This window comes from Sciurus vulgaris (genome assembly GCF_902686455.1).
Source record: "Sciurus vulgaris genome assembly, chromosome: 5".
Taxonomy (NCBI): domain Eukaryota; kingdom Metazoa; phylum Chordata; class Mammalia; order Rodentia; family Sciuridae; genus Sciurus; species Sciurus vulgaris.
In genome coordinates, this window is record NC_136465.1 from 114,776,397 (window position 1) to 114,801,642 (window position 25,246).

The 25,246-nt window shown below is 50.4% G+C and overlaps 2 protein-coding genes across 2 annotated transcripts; both read right to left on the reverse strand.

The window, feature by feature from the left end:
• Positions 1 to 62: 62 nt before the first annotated feature.
• On the reverse strand, positions 63 to 13,155 carry LOC306661741 (keratin, type II cytoskeletal 5-like; the record flags this gene model as incomplete). The annotated part of the gene is made up of 9 exons (XM_079140897.1): positions 63 to 1,356; positions 2,733 to 2,767; positions 3,268 to 3,488; positions 4,034 to 4,159; positions 4,926 to 5,090; positions 7,190 to 7,285; positions 7,766 to 7,826; positions 10,574 to 10,782; positions 12,661 to 13,155. 9 exons carry the CDS (start codon positions 13,153 to 13,155, stop codon positions 1,139 to 1,141), a joined length of 1,626 nt encoding a protein of 541 aa, XP_078997023.1. The 3' UTR covers positions 63 to 1,138.
• Positions 13,156 to 14,786: 1,631 nt separating this feature from the next.
• Positions 14,787 to 25,035, reverse strand: LOC306661734 (keratin, type II cytoskeletal 75). The gene is made up of 9 exons (XM_079140885.1): positions 24,479 to 25,035; positions 23,750 to 23,964; positions 22,727 to 22,787; positions 22,282 to 22,377; positions 21,298 to 21,462; positions 19,395 to 19,520; positions 19,031 to 19,251; positions 17,662 to 17,696; positions 14,787 to 15,463 (listed from the first exon to the last, which is right to left on the reverse strand). Exons 1-9 carry the CDS (start codon positions 24,956 to 24,958, stop codon positions 15,237 to 15,239), a joined length of 1,626 nt encoding a protein of 541 aa, XP_078997011.1. The 5' UTR covers positions 24,959 to 25,035; the 3' UTR covers positions 14,787 to 15,236.
• Between the last annotated feature and the right edge of the window lie 211 nt (positions 25,036 to 25,246).

Here is a 25,246-nt window from a genome sequence, read left to right on the forward strand (position 1 = left end):
AAAAGAAAGGTGGGTGGGGAAAGAGCAGAAAATATGTTGCCAAATGGGAAGGGTGGGAAAGGATAAAAGGGGAGAAATTGAGAGAGGGGAGGGGAGGGGAGGTTGAGCAGCAAGCTAGAACACACAGGGGCCATGAAGACAAGGGCAAACAAGTAGGTGGAAAGGCAAGGTAAAAAGGAGAGAGAAGTTTCCAGAAGAAATAGCTGGTTAGCATAAGGGAAAGGCGGAAAGGCTGGAACATTGCTTTGCAGGACTCTCACTGTGCGATTTCTCCATACAGCCAAATTGATTCCTTTTTCTGGTGTATTCTGCAGGCATTTTGGGCTGAGTGCCTGCCTCCCACTCTCTCATCACCAGGACCTTTCTGTTCAGGGACAGCCTTCTAATATCAGCTGCCATGAGGCAGATATGGAAGGAATGTGGCTATACACTCATTCAGTGCAGCTGCAGGCCAAGGAGGACTCAGGTTCTTGATACAATTTTTTTTCCCATTCTAGTATGAATAATAACTAGTTGGTACTATTTTGAGGGGTATTGATTCCTCATTCAAATATTCTACTGGCGGAAGTTGCTGGGGGACTTGATTGAGGGCCCGGACAGAGACAGAATAAAAGGAAGAGAAGAGGCAATATGTGTGGCAGGGTTTGCAAATATATTCCTGGTCTGAGGGCCCAACAGGACAAGTATCATCTGCAGGGAGAAACAACCTATGTGTAAACTCTGGCCTATATAGCCCTTGATTTCTTTGGGTCAGTTCTAAGGTCCCCATGAAGGACAGAGCAAGAGGAATCATCTTGTGATTGTAGTGGAGCTGGTCAGACAGGAGGAAGAAGATCCTATGACACCCCCTATTCTGGAAATTGCTTAAGAGCAAAATCCCAGCCCAGGTGTTGGCCCAGAGCAGTTGAGTCAGTGGGGGCTGGAATGGACCCTGGAGGGCTCTGAGACCAGGATGGATGGGATGGCTCTGTAGGGCCTGTCAGAGGCAGAGGGATGGACAAGGTGACCTTTAAATTGGTCAGCCACTTGCCACTCCCCTGCCTGCTGCTGTGGATGTGAGCATGGGGTGTGGGCAAAGCATCAGGCCTGAGGGCTGGAGCTGGGGCCTTGGGGCTGGTGGCCAGCACAGGTGGGCGCCTTAGCTCCTGTAGCTCTTCTTGGTGGATGACGAAGATGATGTCTTGGAGATGATGCGCATGCTGGAGCTGCTGCCACTGACGCTGCGGCCGCTGGTGGAGCTGAAGCCGCTGCTCCCGCCACTGCCACCGTAGCTAAGGCTGCTGCTGTAGCCGCCCCCGCCCATGCACAGGCCGCCACCCCCACTGTAGCCTGAGCCTCCAGAGGAAGAGACCACAGCTGTGGAGGAAAGACAGGCATACTGGCAGGTTCTTCCATCTTCCCAAGATGGCCCTCTGGGATCAGGTTTCATGCCCAGGCCTGCTCCTCCCACAGTGCCTTGCTCCAGGCAACACTCTCCCCCTGGGAGCCTCAGGAACAGTACTCAGAGTGAGGCAGGGTGGGCATGGACGCTCTGTCCTATCACTGGCTGCCTCAGTATGAGCACCTACCAGGCTTCACATTTTTCAAAGCATTTTCATGATTGTGACCTTGCTAATCTCAACAGGCCTGAAAGGGCATCGTTACAATGACCCCCTTTTATAGAGAACAGGTGAGGTGAGGGGCAGAGAGATCAAATGCCTTGACCAAGGTCATGACTGCCAGAAAAAGACTTTAGGCTCCTGCCCTGTGTTCCTCTTCTCTACCAAGAGGCTGTCAAGGCGAGAACCGCAGACTCCCATGTTGTGGGACGGGCCACCTCCACAAGCCCCTCTGGAATTGGAGTCCCCTTGACTGCATGACTGAGAGACAGCCCTTCTGTGCCTATGCCAATGCATATGGTGACAGGGACTCGCTCCCTCGGGAGGCAGCCTCCTGCCTTTATTGAGCATCCCGAGCCTTTGCTCCCACCGTCCCTTTCAGAGCTGACTTCTCCCTGTGAAGCGCTCCACCTCCAGTTGGTTACAGGCTCTCTCCTAGGTTCCCAGGTGTTCTGACTCATGGGGGCCTGAGGGCCCTTTACTTCCATGACCAGGACTCACCACACAGGATGCCGAACTTTTCCTTGTCCCCTTAGCCCTGGGGTGGGGGATGTCACTCTGTGAAGTGATTCCTCCCGTCTCCCTCCTGTGAGTCCAGGCCAAACCAGGCCAGTCACTGTTCGACTTGTCCAATTAAAGTGCTTAGATCTAAATAAAAGTCTTTTCCTTGAACCTGCTTCACAGTCACTTATTGTGTTAGTTTTGGAGTAGCTGAGAAATCAGGCCTTTGAACGAGGGACCCATCACTACTTGAGCAGTTCAGTCCCATAATGGGATCCTCTGGGGCCGGGCTGGGGTCATATTCCTGCGGACTTGTGACCCACTGCAACCAGCTCAGGGAGTGCAGGGTCACCTACTGTTCCTAGGGAGATTATCCCAGAGTGAGGAGAAAGTCTGAGCATCACTCTAATAACTTCCTTAGGGACATGGAATGTTCCAGTTCTGAGTTCTCTTGACCTCACTGGGAGGAAGGGCCAAAGAAGAGAGAGGTCTCTACAGAGCCCCTAAGAGGGTCTTAAAGACATCCATGCCCCAGGGTGTTCATTTTCCAGGCACCAAATCCTAATTAGTGATGCAGGTAGCACCCATTTTGCCCCCCGCCCCCTTTTCTGTCATCCCAAGACAATTACTCACAGATGTTCACAGATCCGACGCCTTCTCCAGTGAGTCTGTGGCAGGCGGGGAGAGAAAGGGACATTTCATTGCTGAGAAGTTACAGAGCCCTGGACTCTTTGTATTTTGAGTCTTAGAAAGATTTCTACTCAACTCTAACTTTAGAAAGCTAAAGGAAATATAAGGGGACATCTAGAGTGGGCAGGGACTCCTGCCAAAGGTGGAGTAGGATGATGACCTTGTAGGCCATCTCTGGGGAGACAGGGGACCCTTGAGGCTGGTCCTGAGTGCGGCTGTGTTTGCTATAGGCTCTGGGTGGAAATGGCCTGCTTAGGGACTTCCAGATGGTCATGAGCACCTCTTTCTGACACCTTTGGCTCTGACCGCTGCCCTGGGTCCAGCAGGAGCTGTGGCACTGGCTGTAGCTGCAGGGTGCCTTTAAAGGAGCAGTTGCGTGGAATTTCTCTCTGGGAGCCTGACATTGTGGGGTTCATGCAGCTTCTGTGGCATAATGATCATGCTCTGGTGGCCATGGAGGGAGCAGAAAGTGGCCCACCTGCACTCCTCGCCCTCCAGCAGCTTGCGGTAGGTGGCAATCTCGATGTCCAGGGCCAACTTGACATTCATGAGCTCCTGGTATTCTCGGAGCTGCCTGGCCATGTCCTGCTTGGCCTTCTGCAGGGCGTCCTCCAGCTCTGCCAGCTTGCTCTTGGCATCCTTGAGGGCCAGCTCCCCACGCTGCTCCGCATCCGCAATGGCGGCCTGGAGTGTGGCGCACTGCCAGCGGGAGGTAGGAGATTATGACACTATTTACAGAGAATGTAGTCAGAGGTGGACTTCAGGATAAAAATATGGGGGCTGCAGTTGTGGCTCAGTGGTAGAGGACTTGTCTAGCATGTGTGAGGCACTGGGTTTCATCCTTAGTACCACATATAACTATATAAAATAAAGGTCCATTGATGACTAAAAAAAAATTTTAAAAGTATGGAAGGATCCCCTGAAATGGATTTAATGTAAGGGAGGCTGGAACTGGATTGCTCTCTGCCCTCCTCGGATAATTTGAACCTCATCAGGATGGAGAAAATGGGTTTCTGAAGCCCCTTTCAGTGTTCCATTTCCCCAGAAAGAGGTTAGTAAAGCAAGCCAAGCTGCGGCCATCTGAGATTCTACAGGAAAGGACAGGTCCTAGGTGGATACACATTTCTATTCCTGGAGGCCACAGGTCCAGGAAGATTTTCTCTGCATGGGTTGAGTTAGGCCCAGGTGCAGCTCTACCCTAAGGCGGGGCATGGATGGGATGACGTTTGGGAGCTAAGCCTGACCTGTTTCTTCAAGTTATCAATCTCTGAGCGCAGTCGCTGCATGGCCCGGTTCAGCTCAGAGATCTCCATCTTGGTGGTGCGGAGGTCATCCCCGTGCCGGCCCGCTGACCGCTGCAGCTCCTCATACTGGCAGAAAGAGAAATCGGCCCTGAGTAATGGATGTGTGCAGCGGACAGGAAGGACTGTCCAGGAGAGAAGCTGGAGGCTCCCAGGCTCCACAGGCTTTCTTTGTGCTGCTTGGAGACTCCTGGCTTTGCCCCAATCCCGCCCTTCCCAGCCCTTCACTGTCCGTGTCCACAGGCTTCACCCCACCACTGACTGTGTGCCCAGGCTCTCCCTTCTCCCTCCACTCCACACCACTCCCTACCACACGCAGCACCACATGCCCAGCCCTTTCTATTTCCAGAGCTCCTCCACAGGTGTTTGTCCTGACACCACAGCCCATAGTCCTTCAAGATCCCCCAGCTCAGAGTGTCCAGTCCACCCTGAAAATTCTCACTCTGTGACCTCCCGGTGTCTCCACCCAGGCAGTTCCACCTCTCTTCTCTGGATACTCCAGCCTCTTCTGAGAGGTGTTAGACCCTGTCCCCTCATCCTCCTGTTGGCACTGATGGCTGAAACTGTCCAGTTGTGCCTGCTTTCTGATACAAGGTGTTGGAGGTGTGTGTCCATCTGTCCTAGCAGAGAGACTTTTGCCTCTTTTCCTGCATCTGGCTACTCCTCAGCTCCTGAGGGTGCTAGAATGGTGTTAGATTAGAAGGTGAGCCTCAAGCTGAACTCAGATGCCTTTGACCCAGACTGGGACATCTAAGAGGACAAGACTTTCATCTTACTTGTGTTTGAAACCGTGGCTCTCTGTGCTTGTTTGATTGACTTGCTCTTGATAGCTCACCTTGGTTTGGTACCAGGATTCCGCCTCTGCCCGACTGCGATTAGCAATGTCCTCATACTGGGCCTTGACCTCGGCGATGATGCTGTCCAGGTTCAGGCTGCGGTTGTTGTCCATGGACAAGACCACAGAGGTCTCAGAGATCTGAGCCTGAAGCTGAGCCAGCTCCTGTGATTGGGTTCAAAGGGGAGAGCTGAGGCAGGGCATTCACATGCGTGTTTGTATGTCTGGAGGCAGACCCTGGCATGGAGGGTTTTGTATTTTGGGGTCATGTTCCCTGCTTAGCTCTGGAAGGTTTCAAAACTTGGGAAGGACATTAGGGAGTTTACATCTTTATCATCAGCTCATCTGGACAGGGGAGCAGCAGCACAGGTAACTCTAGCCAGAAATCTCCAGAAACCACTCCCATTGCGGAGGGAGCACACCTTGTTATGAGTGTCAGTGTTCTGAGAAAGCACAGCCCTTCATACCACATAAAGACATCATCTTGGGAAAGAACACTGAGTCAGAAGGAGCCAGATAACTCTGCTATGTCCTCATTCTGTTTCCCAATTTTGCTCCTAAGGGATGGGAAATGGAAATTAGCTTGGATTAGTAGGAAGAGCACCAGACTGAGAAATCCAAGTCTGGCTCTGCAGAGCAGGTTTAGATAGCATCTCTGGATCTCAGAGAAGCTCATCACAATACTGGCCCTGCAAGACTTCTGTGAGGGCTCAGTAATATCCATAGAAGATATTTTTTGAGCAGTAAGCCCACAATTAATTTGCTAGTGTTCTCTTTTCAGAATCACCCAAAGCAGTGGTTCTCCACATGAGACTTCAAGTGGACAGCATCAGCTTCACCCACCTGGGAACAGGATGGGAGTGCCTTGTTCCATTTCCCAGACATCCTCAGTCCAAGCTGGTATGTTAACAAGGCTCTAGAAGATTCTGATGCTTTGGAATCTAAGAATTGCTGGTACAAAGTATAAATCTAAGCCAAAATACTCCTTTATTCTCTTTATTATCAGTTGGTTCATAATTTTCTGTTTCAGCAAAGTGCTGTTTTGCTGTTCTAATGCTGTAATTTTTTTTTCTGTATAGTTTCTCTTGCTCCCTGACCTCACTGGGGATTTCAGCCCATGGGCTTGCTGGGCAAGGAGCCAGCTCAGAAGTAGGAGCCAGCACTACACCGGTTGCCACAATGAAGAGAATAAGCAGAGCAAAGGACACCTTTTTGTCTCATACAAGCTGTGAGATGGTCACTGAAAGCACCTAGCCTTGGAGTTGACACTTCTGGTCCTGGAACAACTTGTCAGGCTGCTGGTGGGTGCCAAACAGCTGACCCTATGGATATCAATCAACTGTCCCACATGGAGACCCACCTGGGGTACACAATTCACCTCACGCCCCCACCTTGACACTGCTGTCCCACCTCTTCACTCTGCTCTAGCTATGCTGGACCCTGCCTGGGGGAATTTGTCCTTCCAGATCCCTGTGGCTGGGACACCATCCACCTTCCCGTGTCTTTCTGGCTCACATCTTCAGTTCCTTCAGATTTCTTGTTAAATCTCACACACTCCCTACCTTCTATGGCTTCCTATTGCCATTTTTCTTCATTGTCCCCATCATGTCTGAAATGGTAGTTATTTCATTATATCTTCATTGCCTGACTCCCTAACTGTAAGGTAAGACCTAAGGACCTAGGGGCTCCATGTGTTTGCTCAGTACCCTCCTTGTGGTAAGTATCTGAGAAGAGTATCCTTGAATAGAGGTGCTCAACAAAAACATGTCTTCAGGAGAAGCAGGCAATTGTGTTGCAGGCTTCCAGAAGCACCTGCAGGCTTGCTAATTGCTGCTTGATTTGCATAATTGCACCATCCTGCAGTAGTAGCTCTAGGAAGAGCAGCAGGTAGGGTTGGGTAGGATTGGGCTGGGCTGGGCTGGGCTGGGCTGGGCTGGGCTGGGGAACCAGGTTGCTTGAGTGGTTCTGTGGGAACTATGGGCATTTCAATGACAGGAAGTCCATTCTTTTGTTTGCCCAATGGAACATGGTTGGTCCAAGTGGTCAAGGCTGAATTTTCCGCCTCTCCTCACCTTCTAGCTGCTCTGGGGAACCTCATTTTCTCCCTTGTAGGGGAAGCTGCATTTGGCCTCATTAATTACACCCCATAGATGGAGAGAGGGACTATGGCAGAAGGTCAGGAAAAGAGTCAGCAGCCCCTGTCCCATCTGAGGCCCCCAGTCACCAGCCCTTCCAGAGGTTGGGGGAACACTGGATCCTCTTACCGCCTCAAAGAAAGCCCTCAGGAAGTTGATCTCATCCATCAGGGCATCCACCTTGGCCTCTAGCTCCACCTTGTTCATGTAGGCAGCGTCCACATCCTGGGCACAGAACATGCTATCACCTTGGGCCCACCCTTCTTGGGTCAGCCAGCTGCCTCTGGCCATGAGCTAGAAGGGTAGCCTCAGCTCCTGAGGGGAAGCCTGTCTCTATTCCTAGCGGTGGAGTAGAGTTTGGAGGAGGAGGAAGATCCGTACCATAGGAGGACCAGAGTCCTCAGGGATATCTTTCTGATCGTTCGCGAATACCATGGGGAAGGTCTTCTATGGTGCCCATCCTGGGTCCTTGGGCTCCCACTGACTCTGGGTTCCCCAAGCTTCCCACCAAAGCCCACCCAGCTTCCCACCTCCCCACATTTCTGCCTGTTCCCACCTTCTAGCTGCTGCTCTGTTCCCCCTCCAACTCAGCCGCTGGCAGTTTCTCTTCTCCTTCTGACAGTCCCATCAAGCAGAAAGGCCCAGACCTCTGTGACCTGACCCCTGTACTGCCCTGTCTCCCAACCTGGCTGTCTGTGCCCTCACCTTCTTGAGCACCACAAACTCATTCTCTGCTGCCGTTCGCCTGTTGATTTCCTCCTCATACCTGTGGGAAGGGTAGAAAAGGGGCAGTGGGTGGAGGAGGGCTCTGGGGACGGGTCCCCAGGGAAGACATGGACAATGTTCTACTGCGGCATAGCTCTCCAGGACACATATGCCCCTAAGTCCCCAGTCAAACACTGCTCCCAACGCATGATAAGACCCAAATCAAAATGACAATAGAATAGAACCATCCCTCATTCCCATAGCTTTGTTCCTTAGAGTACTTGGGTTCTCAGTGGAGCAGGAAAGCTTTCTTATTTTATTTTTTAGTGGGTTCACCCTAACACGAACAGAGGCAGTGAGGGGAAGATTGGAGAGAGCAGCAAGAGGCCTGTAACTCCTGGGCTCTGACCTGGTTTCCATATCCCACCATGCTCTCCTGTCCCCTCACTATCCTCAGCCACCTGAACCACACCTCAGACGCAGAATCTTCAGATTAACTGAGCCCCCTCCTCTGCTAGTTGTCTCAGTCTTGAGTTTACCCATAGGCAGCAACCTACCTTGTCCTGCCCCCAGGGACTGTGGAGGTGCTTTTCTGCTCACCTATCTCTGAGAATGGAGTTTCACCTCTGCCCCAGGTGACCCACTCCCCACCTGAGCCTCCTAAGCATCAATTGCATTAGACAGCTGGGGCTCGACCCTTGGCTGCCCTGCCTGCCACTGAGTCACCTTGGACAGCTGTACTACTAGATCCTTTCCCATCTATGGATTGGCACGTCTCTGATCTTTGGCAACTACAAAGTCTGAACACATACTAGGTGCATTACCAGAATCTCTGCTTTCAGATGGCCTCTGGTGCTCAGTAGGGTCTGAGCAACACACACTTTCCTGCCACTGAGACTTTGGTGCTGTGCTTCTTCCACGTTCTCTGGGAAAACCAATTTGGTGTTTCTTATTGTTTCCTTGAGTTGCCCTTTTTCTGAAACCTGAACATTTTTTTTCTTCACCTGCCTGACTCCATACAACTGTCATCCTCATTGTCTCCCAGCTCATAGTCCTGTGCTGCACCGGCCACCTGGATCCCACAGGAACACTGCCTGGCTATTAACCAGGAACATGCTCTTCAAAAGCTCCCACAACATCCCTCCTGTGCCTTCGGCTTCAGTTTCCTCTTCCTCCTCCTCCTCCTCCTTCTCTTCCTCCTCCTCCTCCTCCTCCTCCTCCTCCTCCAGGAAGCCTTCTTGAATGAAAACACTCTACCCCATGTTTGCCCATGCCTTATAAATTATCCACTTGCACCTGCTTCTCTCACCTGGGTCTGTATCACCACACACATATGCGTAATCATAAAGACAATCAAAATGGATAACATTTAACGACTTACTATGTGGCAGGCACTGGGTCACCTACCAAGTACTTTCCATGCAAGTTTTGATTTAATACTATCAACTCCCTTATAAGTGGAGCACTATTGCCACCCCTGTAACAGATGAACTGGGGCTTGGAGAGGTTAAACAGTTTTCTTGAGATCATTCAACTTAAGTGCCAATGATTAGATTCTGTAGCACTGTTGTATAGAACTTTTGCAATGAGGGAAATGCTGTATGCCTTTGTTCTTTGTAGGAACCATTAATGTGTGGTGATGGGACATTTAAAACGCACTAGTGTGATGAGGAATTGGATTCGAAATTTTATTTAATAAATCTAAATAGTTACATGTGACATGGGAAGTCTCAGAAAGATTCTTATCCAGGCAATAAGATTAATAGCACTGATTTAAAAACTAAAATAAGGAGGAAAAACAAGATCGTACTTGAATTTTAAATTTGAAGTTCAAAGTTTCTGACCCTAACATAGCTATTTTGTGTTTTTGTTTATAGAAGTAATGTAGAGCCAGATCATTAAAAAATTTTAAGTCTGGCATATGAACTTGATCTTTTGCCAAATGAACAACATCAAATTAAGTTCAGTCAATATGTGCCTAGCACTGACCAGTTTTCTGGAGGTATAATTGACAAAATTGCATAAATTAAAAAAAAAAACAGTTACATGCAGGTAGTGGCTACCAAGTTGCTTAGGCTAAAGCCTAAACTCTTACTATATTATACAAACAATAATCAAAACTCATTATCAAGTTACTAATTTTGGTTGGGTCAAGATAATTAGAAATCAATTAGAGCAAGAAAAATAAGAAGTAAAAACAGTAAAAATAAGAAACTTATGTTTCTGGGCATAAGTATACCATGATGCTTAGTGTGTGTGTGGTGTGGTACGTGTATGTGTGAGTGTGTGTATGTGTGTGTGTGCACATGTGTGTACAGATAGTCCTGAGAGAAGGCTGCAAATGCACTTTTCTTCTCTGTTCCTCAGCTTTTTGGCCAGGGCTGGATGAATGTGTGAGTGCTGTCAAGGAGCTTACTGGGATTTAGTTGAGCAAGTGTGCGGGTGAGAGTCTCTGGGTTTAACTCTTACCTCACAAGCTGCCACTTTGTATAATACTGGGTTAATCAGTGGCCATCTCAGAGTCTGACTTTCCTCACCGGCAGAGTTGTGTCTGTCCAGCCCTTCCTACCCATGTCACTCAGGTCGCCTCTAACTCTAGCCCCTCCCTAAGACCTCAACATTCTTGACCCAGTTTTCATTCTACTTTTGTGTCTATTTCTGATTCCACCCCCATGCCCCAGCTGGGTGTCTCACGTCCTATTGGACTGGGCATATCTGGAGAGCAGAGTCTCTTTCTCTGCTGTCTCTGGTCTCGCCGGAGCCCCAGGGCAGGACTCTGGCCCATGAGCTGGCCGAGCCTCCACTCACTTGTTCTTGAAGTCCTCCACCACGTCCTGCATGCTCTTCAGCTCCATCTCTAACCTCCCCCGCTCTCCTCCCAGGCAGTCCAGCTGCCGCCTCAGGTTGTTGATGTAGGCTTCAAACATGGGTTCAATATTAGCCCTGGTGGTCTTGTGGTCTTGCAGGAGGCTCCATTTGGTTTCCAGGACTTTGTTCTGCTGCTCCAGGAAGCGCACCTGCCGAAGCCAGAGGTAAGAGACCATGAGGGCTTCCATGCAGTAGCTTCCCAGAATGCTCTGGGATATAGGACCCCCAACAGTGCAGGGGGTCTCTGCATGATCTCAGAGTCCAGGTGGCATTCTTCTCTTCTTCCTCCTTGCCTGCAAGGGTCCTGGGCTGTCAAGATTTTGTTGCAGTGGACTTAGGAGGCAAGTCCTAAGTGGTTTGATTTGGAGAGGGAAGAAGTAAGGAAGAAATAGGGAGGAGGAAGAAGTAGCGGGAAGAAGTAGGGAGGGGCTGGAGGCCACCTGAACACAACAAATCATGCTCATGTGTGCTAACTTAAGAAAAGAACCCTCCATCATCATATCACTGGTGAGATTTTGATTCCTATTACATAGGTAGGAGGTTTATGGCAGAAAATTCCATCTGTCCATTTTCTTTCTGTTAGGATTTCTCAGAATCTATACTCTTCATTTATGCATGATCTATCAAAATATATAAATGTATTCTACTGTCATGTATGACTAATTAGAATAAAAAATTTTAAAAAAGAATATAGGCTCACTAGCCTGCACACTTCACAAATTCCGAGTAGGTAGTCTCTCTTGAGTTGTGCTGTGGGGATGGAGCATAATTCCTGTCATGTCCCTCACTAGCCATGTGGCCTTGGGAAAGCCCCTTCCTCTGTGCTTTCCTGAGTTCTTTGTGGTCTTGTGCTGTTAATTTGGGTTTCTTAGATTAGGCTGGGAAGCAGCCTTGGGAACTAGTCATCACCCTTCCCCTTGACACAGCCCTTCCACTGAGAGGAACGGAAATGAATCAAGGAACAGTATCTCCATGGCTTTGAAGATGGCAGTGTCCTTATAGAGAGTTATTAGCAAATGCATCCTTCCTAGCTTCTTCTGTTGTTGGAGGAAGGAGGACACCCTGGCTCCAAACCCCTCCCTAGTTCCAGGCTCTCGTCCCCCACATCCCCTCCAGAAGAACCTGGGAAAAGCAAGACCCAGGATCTTCTCACCTCCATTAGTACAACCCAGGACAGGTGGGTGACAAAGCTAAAGAACCTGTGCCTTGGCAATGCTCTTGGTGAGGTCTATGTGCTCAGTGGTCTGGTCCATACCATGAGACACTCATCATTTTTCATACCTGCAAAGGGACCTTAGAATCCATCTGTCCAACCCAACCCGAGCCTGAGGAATTTGGTGACTCTTGTAGCCGTAGAGCCATATTGGAACCTGGTTGCCTCTTAACTCAGCATTCTTTCTTCCAGATCCCAGATATGGGTCTGAGAGATCTAGATCCTTGAATTGGTTTTTCCCAGGTAAAAACAGCCAGTTCATGTGTGATGGTGGTGGTGTCATGCAGGTGCTCTCTCCCAGAGTTGGGAAGTCTCTAGAACCCCAGAGTGGGACTCAGGCTGAAGTCACAAATTTCCTCTTACCAAAGGACACCTGCCAAATGTTCTGAGTGTTCTCTCACTGACCACTTGGCTTTGCAGACATCAATGTCACCAGGTAGATGCCTACTGCCACAGCAAACACAAGTGCTGACTCAGCTGGGTAAGAGAAAGGGACCCAGCTCACTTCCATGAACTTGTAAATTTGACCAACTTCCCTCAAAATTCATTCCCCTTGTGCTCATTTTAAGCCAGATACTTGATTGCTGTACATCGGAAGAGCACTGTGGGTCAGAGAGCTCTTGGGTTTGGAGAGGGACCTTCTTCTGCTCTCAGCTCAACAAAGTGGGAGACCACCCTACCTCACCCCATCAGCAGGCTGCTCATTCCTAGGACTGCAGGTCCTGAGAAGCCATAGTTGACTTCAGAAAAAAACAGAAGGCTAAGATCCCCTGGCTGCAGTGCTTTCCAGGTGGGGACCCCACGTGTCTCTCACCTTGTCGATGAAGGAGGCGAACTTGTTGTTGAGGGTCTTGATCTGCTCCCGCTCCTCCTTGCGCACCCGCTGGAGGGAGGGATCGATCTCCAGGTGCAGAGGGGTCAGAAGACTCTGGTTGACGGTGACTTCGTGGATGCCCCCAGCTCCAGCCATCATCCCACCTCCCATTCCATACCCACCGAAGCCTCCCCCCATTCTGTACCCTAGGCCACCAACACCCAGCCCACAGCTATTACCCCCAAAGCTGCTACGGCTGGAGCGGTAGCCCCCGCTGATGGAAATTCTCTTGCTTCCCCCAAAGCTGTGGAGGCTCCTTGTCCCGAAGCCACCCCCAAAGCCACCCCCAAAGCCACCCCCGAAGCTCTTCCCGCTCTGGGACATGGAGACAGAGCTGAAGCTGGGCCGGCAGCCTGCCGGGAGGAGGCTGGCTGAGGAAGCACTGAAGTTCCGGGTGCCCCCAGATTTGATGGTGATAGAAGACCGTTGGGTCATGGTGGGAGCTAATGCCAGAGGGTAGAGGAGTCAAAATGAACAAGGAGCCTTCAAAGTCTGACTCTCCCAGACTCTCCTTGACTTATATCCCTTTCAAGAACTGGGCTTGGCCAGAGGAGATCAAAGACCACTCTGTTGAGTTCACCCCAATGGCATGTCTGGCCACAGCCCATTTTCCTGCCCCGCTAATCACCATGGGGAACACCCTACCCAGGGCAGGACCAGGCCTGGGGATTCCGGCCCGGGGCAGGCCTGGGTTCCTAGCCCTCCCCCGCCACCCCGTTTCAGCACTCCCCTTGCTTCTCGTCTGCAGCTCCTGCCTCTGTTCCCAGGTCTCAGGCTCTGAATCCAAGAACCTGACTATGCCCATTCTGGTCACTTAATAAAAAAGAATTCTGTTTATTGAGGATGCAGTCTGTTGCCATAGCAAGTAGCAGGTCTGCCACAAGCATCATTTCCTTTGATTCTCCTACTCATCCTTGGATGGCAAGGATGATGGCCCACGCTTTTCTAGCAGCTTCTGTGGGTGGCTGCCTTACACCTGAGTTCTTGTTTACCCTTCTACATCACTGTGGAGTAGGTATTTTTATTCTTGAAGCAACTGCAGCTGAGTAATGAGGAAACCTGCAAAAGTCACTTGGCTTGTGAACGTTAGGCCAATACTGGAACCTGGTGATCTGACCAGGTTATGTGCAGAGGAGTCAGGTCCACGGGCGAGAGGCAGCTTCACTCAAAATTTCTGTCCCTCTACTGCTCCCTTCCCTGGTCTTAACTTGCCCTTCCCTGGGGACATAGAGGACCAGGGATTGAACAGCTATGCTCAGGGTTTCTTCTCTTCCCTTTATCTTCATCCTCCGGACGTCACATTTACACTTGTCTCTCTTTTGACACATGGCTGCTCCCTCCCCTGTCCTTCAATGTCTTGTGTTTTGGCCTGCACACGTGTTTTCCACATTCCTAGATTGTACCTCTCATCATTTTTACTCTTGGTCCTGAACACTGAGCCCACCCACTCCAAATCCACCTTGGGCTCACTCTGGGTGAGCCCACCAGGCCACACCAGGCTTAGTGCTGATGGGCAGGGGCCAGGGGACTCATAAACTCAGGAATGTGGAACCTTCCTGGATGTCTCACTGCTGCCTGCAATTATGGTCTAAATGGCTCCTCTGCTTGGCCCCAGGGCTGACTTTTAACTCCCCTCTCTGGCCTGTTATTTCTCTGCTCAGGTCTACAAGTTTGAAGCTGTCAGGGAACAATCAACTCCTTTGCTGTCAGAATCCTGGGCCACCCACCCTACGTCAGTGTTCTAGGAACAGTCTGGTTTTGGGAGGGGACGGCATCACACTGCATGACATACTGATCAGGAAGCTGGGCAGGGCCTCTGCCCAGGGGCTTGGGCTTTCCAAACAAGGTGTCCCAAATAGAGGTAAGAGGAAATGGGAGAAGCTAGGGGAGGAAGCCTGGAGGTCTCTCCTGACCTCCCCACACCTCCCTCTTGGCTCTGAGAGAAGTGGGTAAGGGCTGATGTGTTGGGAGTGTGCTTGTGAGGAGACCTGTGCTGGGTCAGCCTGGGAAGGAGGGGGATTGCCCTGGGCCAGTCAGCTTTGCAAACAGAGGGCCTGACGCCAACACATTACACATGCATTTAATAGACACATTCCAGGGAGGGAACAGGAGCACTCAGACCAGCAGGCAGCTTATAAGCACCCTGAGACAGACAGGGACAGCCTGGCGTTGAGACAGCCTTGGAGACACAGGCTCCCCATCACTGCAACTGGAGGGAGGGAGGAAGGGGGAACTGAAGAGGTTCAGAGAGACTGACCAGGCCTTGCAAGATAGGCTTCATGTGAACCTTGGAAGAAAGAGGGCTTTGGTTTTTGCATAGCTAGCACAAAACAGGTGCAAGGACCAGCCTGGGGACTGCCTTCTGCCAGGGAGTGGGATTCAGCCAGGTCTCCAGGCTTCCCAGCAGCATAGATGGACCTTGTAGAGGGGAGACAACGAGAAGGACCCGGATGTCCAGGTTTAGGTTTGAGTGCAAACAGGCTTCAGGCTGGGGGGAGGGTGCTGTGTGGCTGTGTTCAGTGCTTGTAGCTCTTCCTGCTGGAGGATGTGGTGGAGACAAACTTGACGCTAGAGCTACTGCCCCCCAGGCCCCGGCTGCTACTGGCAGTGAATCCAGAGCCTCCCAGGCTGTGCCCACCACTGGTGGTGAAGGAGTAGCTGCTGCCCCCACCGAGACCCAAACTTCCGCCTCCAATGCTGCTGCCACTGCCATGGCCACTGGAAACGGTGGAGGTGACTACAGCTGCCAGGAGAGAGGAGACATGATCAGAATCAAGCACAGGAGGGAAGACACCAGGGCTGTCAGGGTCTGTGTCCTGAGGAGGTCCTGGGGGTGGGTCTAGGGTGTTCTCGCTGGCAGCGATTTCTCCTTGCAGTCTTCCCAGCTGCTTAGTGAGATTCTGCCCTCTGCCTCAGCCTGCCTTTCCAAAGCTGTAGTGCTGGGTGTTCTCCCATTCTCCAAGAATGGCTTTCTATCTCTCTTTTGTTACTTGGTACCTCTCCTCTCCTTCTAGAACTTACTGGAGACTTGCGCTCTCCAGGAAGCTATTTCCCTGTGACTCGGCCACAGCCTCCCTGCTACTCCATCTGATACTGGGTCCCTCTCTGGACCTGGCTCTGGAGTCTCCCTTCCTTCTGGCAACTCATAGGGGGCACACCTGATCTTTATTTGCTGTTCCCAGCCTTGGCACTCAAATCCCAGAAAGGAATTGGAATATTCTTGAAACTCCAAAGATGAACCTGTTGTTCAGTCAACTCTGTCCCTTTTCTGCTACCTACCTGTTCTCCTAACTCATAACCACTCATTACCTTAGACACTCTAGAATCCTGCTTTGGGCTTTGCAGGAAGAGAAACTGAAATGAAAAACGAACTCTTAGCGATGAATCATCCTCCCCAAAACTATGTTGAATTCCTAAATCCAAGCATCTGTGAATGTGACTTGTTTGGAAATAAGATCTTTGTGGCTGTAATCAAGTTAAGATCGAGTCTTTAGGGTGGGCCCTGATCCACTATGACTGGTCCTTATTGAAGGAGGGAAGACAACTGTGTGAGGACAGAAGCATGGGGACAAAGCCCCATGATCACAGATGCAGAGATCGGAGTTGGCAGCTGTAAGCCAAGGACAACTGAGGATTGATGGTTGCCACCAGAACCTAGGAAGAGTCAGACAGATTCTCCCCTACAAGTTTCAGAGGGAGCATGGTCCAGCGGGTGCCCTGTGGTGGACTTGTCATCTGTAGGACCGTGAACCACACGTTCCTGTTGTTGTAAGCCAGCCTGTCTGTTGCAGCAGCCCTGGGAGACTAGCACAGACCTCCAAGTGTATGCAAGAGAAAGGAACCTCAATGTTATGCCCTTTTTTCCCCCAAATTAGTTTTGAAGGTGTCTGGAACCACTAGACCAGGAATTAGGGAAGGAAGAAGCAAACTGGGGTGGTTCAGAGGGCTCTGACTTCTAGAATCACTGGCTCGCATAATCAATTGCTCTTATGAATCTTTCATCAAAAAACCAAACTCACTTGTAGACTGTGAGTTGCCAAAGTTATTTCCGTTGACCTCACGATGCCAGCACTGAGCTCTATGAGAGATAACTTCTGCTTTTACTGGCATGCTGGGAACAGCTCTCCTGCTTTGGGACCACTATACCCAACTACTGTGTTCCATGCTGCCCTGGCTGCCTTGTTAACCCTTGGTGACTTCCTGTGATTATGCTCTTCAAGGTGAAGCAAAGCACTTCGCTCTTCCCCTAACTGTTTGGAGGCAGGGCCCCCTGATGGTCCAGGCCCTGGTGCCTAGCATGAAGGCTACCTCCAGAGACCCAAGGTAAATCAATGATTTTTCTAAGTTCTGTGTACATCAAACCCTCCTGTTGGAGGTTTGAGCTAGACTCGTAGCCCCAGCGAGACAGGTGTGGAATCCTGGGAAGTGGGAGATATGGCAGAGATTTTCTAAAACCCATGCAGAACATTGACAGCAAAACCCTGGTCACCTTTTGGTGGCACTGTTATTCACAAAGAGGTAAGAAATGTGATGTTAAAGCCTCTCTCCTAATTCAGCTTTCTTTTTGACAGACTTAAAACCTTAAACTCATTGGATTAGAGGAAAGGGAAATGAAGGGAGAGGGGATGAGAATGGGAAAGAGAGAATGAATGGCACCTTACTTTCCTGTGTTCATATATGAATACACGGCCAGTGTAACTGCACATCATGTACAACCACCAGAATGGGAGGTTACACTCCACGTATGTATGATATGTCAAAACCCATTCTACTGTCATGTATAGCTAAAAACAACGACAACAAAACATTAAACCTTTTCAGAATGCACCTTTCAGTGGGATTCCTTCTAATACCTCATGTCTTCTCCTCCTGCAAGCCCACCACCTCCCCATCCCTCAAGTCCACACACTCCAAATGACACAAAAAGGATGTAATACTCACAGATGTTAACTGGAGAGACTCCTTCTCCGCTCAGCCTGATTGGGAGGAGGGGAGAGGGAAGGTTACTGTTGTATCCAGCAGCTTGCGGCCATTTGCAGTGACATTTTTGCAATTACTTTAAATGCCTTAAAAACCCTTTATTATGTTTATTGCAGAAGTTACACAAGTTGAAATTTTGTAAATACAGTATTAAAATAATCTGATAAGTGGAATAATGTGGAGTTTGAGGTTCATAGAAATAAAACCTATAATCTCAGGAACACATTTTTGATTTAAATTTGTCACACATCCTAAGGAAATGAAAGCTGACCACAGTTCGGTGTCAGTTGGAAAGGCAGGGCTTGTCTTATAACAAGACTTCTCTCTCAACAAGGGACTATTGTCATACACTAGGCCAGCACCGAGGTTATTATAGAGAGTCTGAGTCATAGAAATAATAATATCAACAATCAGTCTTATTGTCTTAGCAACTGGTATGCACTCATAAATGCATACTTTAGAACTTTAATGAGAGCTAACATTTATTGAATACCTGGGACCTACATTATGCCACTTAGTTCTCTCAACAACCCCATTAGGTAAGTACTATTCTCTTAATTTTACAGAGGGAAAATTAAAGCTCTAGAGGTTAATTAACTGGCCAATGGTCAGAAGACTGGATTTGAAGCCAGGTTCATCTAACACTACAGCCTTTAACCAAATGCTAGCTACCATTTATTGAACACTGGTAGCATACCAGACATTGTTCAAAGAATTTCATGTAAAGTCTCCTATTTTAACCCTTTTTATACCACATGAGGTCAGAACTATCATGATCCCCCTTTTATAGGTGCAAACACAGATGTGGAGAGCTTGAATAAGTTGTGGTTATACAGTTAGTAACTGGCACAGCACCAAGGAACGACAAGCTCCCTCTGAGCTTTGGGAATATATAATCTGGCCCCTTTGTTTCATCACTGAAGAAACTGAGGGCCAGAGAGGGGAAACTGACTTTCTGAAGGTTACATAGCTGGGTAGTGGTAGACCTAGAAGCCCCAAATACTAGGATAGTTCATGCTGAGTCCAGAGCCTTTTAAGGCACATTTTGAGATTTGCCATGTAACCAAATTTCTCCTTTGATAGAATGTGATTACTTGGATCTGCTGAAGTGTTAGAGTTCTATGGGGTACTAAACGTAGTTGTTCCTCAAATGATTTACCAGCCTGGAAGGAAACTGCACTTAAGTTCTTGTCACAGCCCAGTTCCACCTGTGTTGTGGTCCCCTTTTCAGTGGAGGAGGGGGCTGCAGCACCCTGAGCCCTGTGGTATGGCCAGGCAGCTGAGGGAGCTCATCTTGCTTGGAGGATGGAGGTGGACCTCTGCCCCTCACCTGCACTCCTCGCCCTCCAGCAGCTTGCGGTAGGTGGCGATCTCCACATCCAGGGCCAGCTTGACGTTCATCAGCTCCTGGTACTCACGCAGCAGCCGGGCCATGTCCTGCTTGGCCTTCTGCAGGGCCTCCTCAAGGTCCACCAGCTTGGCCCGTGCATCCTTGAGGGCCAGCTCCCCACGCTGCTCTGCGTCAGCGATGGCCGTTTGCAGGCTGGCACACTGGAGGAAAAGGAGGAAGCCTGAGTCCTGTTGCCTTGCCAGCCCCTGGTGGCATGGTACATCACGGTACAGTCCTGTCAGGTGGCAGGAAGACCCTGAAGAAATGAGCGTTCGAGGCGCTCTTGACCCTGTTGAAATCTTACCTGCTTCTTGACGCCGTCAATCTCAGCTCTCAGCCTCTGGATCATGCGGTTCATCTCGGAGATCTCTTGCTTGGTGTTGCGGAGGTCATCTCCATGCCTTCCCGCTGTGACCTGCAGCTCCTCGTACTGATAAGACCAGAGCAGACTCAGTCACAGAGCCAAGTACCTGGCCTCGGCACTCCTCGAGTGCCACATGCAGGCCCATTCATTCCCCAGTCACTCGCTCTATTCAGCCAGTGCTCCTTGAGCACTTCTGCTTGCCGAGGAGGTAGCAGGCTCTGGGAACACTGTGACAGCACAGTCAGGACCCTGCTCCCCACGTCTCACAGCTCACTGAGGGAGATAGCCACGAATCACATCAGCATGTTACCAAAATTATGCTTTCAAATGGTATAAAGTGTCCTTTAGGAAATAGGGTCCTCGAGAATATAATAAAGAAGCCTGACCTAGACTTGGAAGTGGGGATGGGGTGATAAGGAAAGTATCTCCAGGGATGGAGATGTCTGATCTATAATCTGAAGGATGGGAAGAAAGGGTTGAAGTGTTCAGTTCGTCAGGAGAACATTCCAGAAAGATGAAACAGCCTGTAAGAAGACCGTGGGGCAAGGGAGAACATGGCGAGTTCTAGGAGGGAGGAGGGGATTTGGTCACTGTCCCTGGGGAGTTCCTGGCCTTAGGTGTGCATCAAGACCAAGTGTGCCCTTGAATGTTGGTACCTTCCAGACACTAGTGCTGGGGAACAGGGAGGAAATGCAGGGAGACAGGGTTGATGCTGCAGAGGCTACAGGCAACACAATTTGACCTTTGTGAAAGAGTCTCCCATCTCAGTGGTTCCTGGTCTAATAGTGCATATCCGGGACATTTTCCTTTAGGAGAAATCATTACACTCTACATCCTCTGGCATACCAGAGTGACACTCACACCTTTCCTGACAGAAGGATCTGTTCAGTTTTGAACGTGCAGGATAGCTCAGCTTCCTGTTTCTAGGTATTCATGACTAGCAGGAACAACAACTCCCAACAACACAAGGAGTTGCTCACTGTAAACTTCAGTCACTGCACCTCGGGGTGCAGGGCACCCTGCCTCTGCTCACTGCCAAGGAACTGCCCTGTAAACACCTGGCACCTGATACCCTCGTTCCTTTCTGCCATGCTGCTCACCAGAAGGGACTAAGACCGTGCAAGGGCCTGGAGCCAGTGTGTTGGTGAGCAGCTGCTCCCAGAAGGGGCCTAGGTTTGGCAGGTAGCTGGTCTTACAAATCTACTACACTGCTCTGAAGCCGAACCTCCTTCAGACCAGCTGAGCCTTTGGACACCCTCGCTTCCCCTTTCCAGATACAAACTCTCTTGTTCACAAAGTGCACGCTCCTGCCTTCCAGCTGCTCAATCAGTCTTCAACATTTTCCTGCTTCTTTGCAAACTTTTTCCTTTTGCTTCCCTACTGGGCTAAAGACCCACCTCTTTTAATAATGGAAGCTTTTTATGAATGTCCTCTTTTCTCTACCATGACTGCCCATTTTACTCCACGGCCTCCCAGACCCTGGGTTCTCTGTGGTTTATTCATTTTCAACCCTGTAACCCTGCTTGGCAGATGGTGGGAGCTCAGTAGATATGAATGAAATTAACATGCCCTTTAGAAACTGCCCTGTGACTGTTTCTTGGTTGTTTTAGAGTTTCCCCTGCTCCCCCAGAGGGTAAGCACTGTGGGCCCTGCTCTGGGTTCTGAGCACCCAGCCTTGCCCTCCCAACATACTGTTTCCACATGCATCCCAAGCTAGGTGCTCATAGCACCAAAGATGTTCCTGCCAAGTTGAAAGAAATGGAAATGCTTCCTGAGTGAAGCGATGATGTGAATCTCAGGGAACACTGACCCTGGGACCCATCACGGAGGTGCCCACACTCACCTTGGTCTGGTACCAGGACTCAGCTTCTGCCCGGCTGCGGTTGGCGATGTCCTCGTACTGGGCCTTGACCTCAGCAATGATGCTGTCCAGGTCCAGGCTGCGGTTGTTGTCCATGGAGAGGACCACGGATGTGTCACTGACCTGGGTCTGCATCTGGGACAGCTCCTGCAGGGCATCCACTCAGTCACTCAGGCATAGAAAGAAGGGATCTTGAATCCCCACCGTGACTACTGTCTAGACCAGGAATTCCTTTTTTGCTGTCCCCAGCAGAGATTCTTTCAGCTATCTGTGGGGTACTCCCAGTCCCTGGAGGGATTCCATCCTGTCCTGGGAAGTTTCTGGGCCACTGCTTTGTGTGGTGGGAATGTTTCCCCAGTGTCTGCTCTCAAGGTTCCCGTTAGAATGCTTTCCCTGGGAATGAGGGTGTGTAGTGCCCTCTGAGTCCACATTGCATAAACTGGAATAGGACATCTCTTTGTTCATATGCCAGCATGAGAGGTTTCTTCAGGAACAGGTGAAGTCACATAGTGTGACTCCATCACTTCCTTCCCCTTTCTCCCTTTCTAGACAGACCTGGGTCTCAGTCTTCAGTGGGGCAGGGTCTTGAATAAGGCATCTTCAGGGGTCAAGAGGCCCCTGGACAAGGAGCTGAAGGGCAGCTTCCTTTTTGAACTTTTCTGGGAGGGGGAAGGGAGGGCCTGGGGTCCTTGGGAATGCTACCCACTGACCTAAAATTTGGAAATTGGCACATCCTCCTTGGTAGGATTGCCCTGCCGTGGAGTCGGGGAAGAAGCCTCAGAGCTGGGCTAGTTTAGTGTGACAAAGTTCCAAGCAATTCTCCCTGGTCCCCACTATCCCCCAGGCCCCCAGCTTGGGACATCTGGGCAAGGTGCTGGGTAGAGACACCATGTGAATGATGCTCTGTCACACCCTTTTCTTTCTAGGCTCCAGACCTGGGAGGAACAAAAATACTTGCAGACTTACTGCCTCGAAGATCATCCTGAGGAAGTTGATCTGGTCCGTCAGAGAGTCGACCTTGGCCTCTAGCTCCACTTTGTTCATATAGGCACCATCCACATCCTGCAGCAACAACACCAGAGGCTCCTCTGAGACCCCTGCCCCAAGCAGTCAACCCCAAAGCAGCAGAGCAGAGTCCTTCCTGGCTCTTCTAGCTTGAACTTTAGGGAACTCAGTGTGGGTTTTCGGGGTTGGGAATGAGGCATTACTGAGACTGGGGACTTGATTTCCCTGGTTTAACAGAAACCGGACCTGCTTCACTGGGGCCTTAAACACTGAGGAAGCATTCGGGCAGTTTGAGCTCTCTTGATAGCCTCAAGACTGAGCAACATTTCTTGGGTGTTCCCAGGGTCGGGGTACCCCACACTCAGGCTTCAGTGCTAAATCTCCTCTGGGAGACATCGCCACTCACCTTTTTCAGGGCAACGAACTCATTCTCAGCGGCCGTGCGCTTGTTAATTTCATCCTCGTACCTGTAAGGACAGGGGCCAGGTGGTGTGTTATTGAGCAAGATCTCCATTTAACTCTTCCCAGGCTGGTGGAGCAAGAGTTGCGAGACCTCAGATCCTTTCCAGCTCTGTGGCTGACCTGCGCCTGACTTCGGGTGATTCACTTAACCTCTATTTCTTCCTCTATAAAAGGGGGATAATTTCTTCTGTTAGGTGTTTAAAAAAAAACTTTTATAAGGCTAGAAGGTGAGCATGGAACTAATGGGAGTAGAAATGCGTGCTTGGGCAATGTCATCCCTTTATAGATGCACAATTCTAATTGTCAAAAAAGTTTGCTGCCTCAAGTATCGGCTAAAACCATGGAGGAAGCTTCGCTTGTTCGGGACCCTGTTCCAGGTAGAGTTTGATATATTTTCCCTGCACTTCAGGGTGACCACTGAGCAGTGTGCTTTTCATAAATAGGTGTAGCCCAAACTCGGAAGCTAAAGGTACGCCAGCTAAGATAGCTTGAACTGTCCCCTCCCTTTGGCTACCTTCCCTACTGTGCAGACCAAATTTGCCTCCATGAGGAAGGTCAGAGGGGCTGGTTGAAGCCCCCACTTCTTCCTTGCTACCTCTCCTCACTCCTGAGCTAACGCCACCTTAGTAATGCAAGTTTCTCTATCACTGAGCCCAATAGAATTAAATAATATGCCAAAGGGGAAATAGCATCATGCTTCTAGAAGGAGGAGCAGTGTTTTTAGTTAGACAATGCTGGCAAACCTTTGCAGTCATATCAACAGATAAAATGACCTCCTTGTTAATAGTTACCCATGAGATGAAGGTCCCTTTGTGACCCCACAATGCTGCTTGACCTTTTGGGATCATGATTATAAGTTCCAAAGCTCTCCACTGGCACTGGTATTTGCTCCTTTGGACCCCTCTGGTCCTCAGAAAAAGGAGCACTGGCGTGGCCGTGTGTGGCCAGGAGCCTGTTTCCCATTTACCTGACTTTGAAATCTTCTACGACCTCCTGCATGTTCCTCAGCTCAGCGTCCAGCCTGCCCCTCTCCGTGGTGATCCCCTCTAGCTGTCGACGGAGGTCACTGATGTAGGTATCAAAGAGGGGCTCCAGGCTCTGCCTCACGGTCTTGGCGCCCTGCTCCTGCAGGAGGGTCCACTTGGTCTCCAGGACCTTGTTCTGCTGCTCCAGGAAGCGCACCTGGAGGGGAGCAGAGAGAACAAATCTTGAAAATCTTGGGGAGGTAGAACTAGACACTACAATTCACGAGGGAGAAAAAGATATTTTTTCACCCAATGACCAACTGGCAACTATATAATTGACAACTCCAACCCCCAAATGAGAAAGTCCATGATGCTACCTCAGAGTCCCATAGGGGTTCCATGGAATGGGTACAGGCGCCCAGAGTTTCTGTGGGGAAACCTTGATGCCTGGGTTGTTTTGCAACACGACCTGCTCTGGTTAGGGTTTCGGTGAAAGCTCTCCTGTTCTCCACATTGACTGAATTAGCACCCAAGGCTCCCAGAGAGGACAAGGGGACATTTCCACGTGGTGAACCAGCTGGCCTGACTTGAAAATGCCACGGCTGCATGGCTGGTACCTGTTGGACTGAAGTGCTTCTCAGGGGACCCTGCTGTTAGGGCCCTCTCTCTGGACTAGGCTCTCCCCGTAGTCTATTCACCCAAAGCAACGAGACAGATGAAGCCTGTCCCACCTTGTCGATGAAGGAGGCAAACTTGTTGTTGAGGGTCTTGATCTGCTCCCGCTCCTCCTTCCGCACCCTCTGGATGGTGGGGTCAATTTGCAGGTTGAGGGGAGTCAAGAGACTCTGGTTGACAGTGACCTCTTGGATGCCTCCAGAAGGGCAGATGGGGAATCCGGGGCCACCAAAGCCTCCTCCAATGCCACCCCCATAACCAAATCCACCACTAGCCCTGCTGCCAAAGCCACTTCGGAAGTTGCTGCCACACCCACCAATGGAGACCCTCTTGGTCCCCCCCAGGTTGTAGAGGCTGCGGCTTCCAAAGCCAGCCCCAGTGCCACTGATCCTGCCCAGTCCTCCACTGCCCCCCGTGGAGCGGGCCACTGAGACGGAACTGAAGCGGGAGCGACCCAAGGCTGGGGTGGTGGCCGAAGCAGTGCTGAAGCCCCTGCGGCTGCCGGTCTGGAAGGTGATGGTGGACTGCCGAGACATGGTGCGTGAGGAGGGCTGGCCAAGAGCTCCTGATGTAGGCGCCAGAAGGGAATGGAGAAGACAGCAGCTGGGGAGCCGCGGGTCCGTGGGCTTTTATGGGCACCCAGGAGGGGCGGGGCATCACTAATGAAGGGGGCCTTGCTGATGGCATCCCCTAGGCATTCGCCAGCCCTGAGCTCACACTCAGTACCCCTTGGGAAATGACAGAAAAGTCACTGGTTGGTTCCCTGTCTCCCTCCCCCATGTGGAAACTCCTTTCCAGTTGCAACTTGATCAGCAGACCAGTGA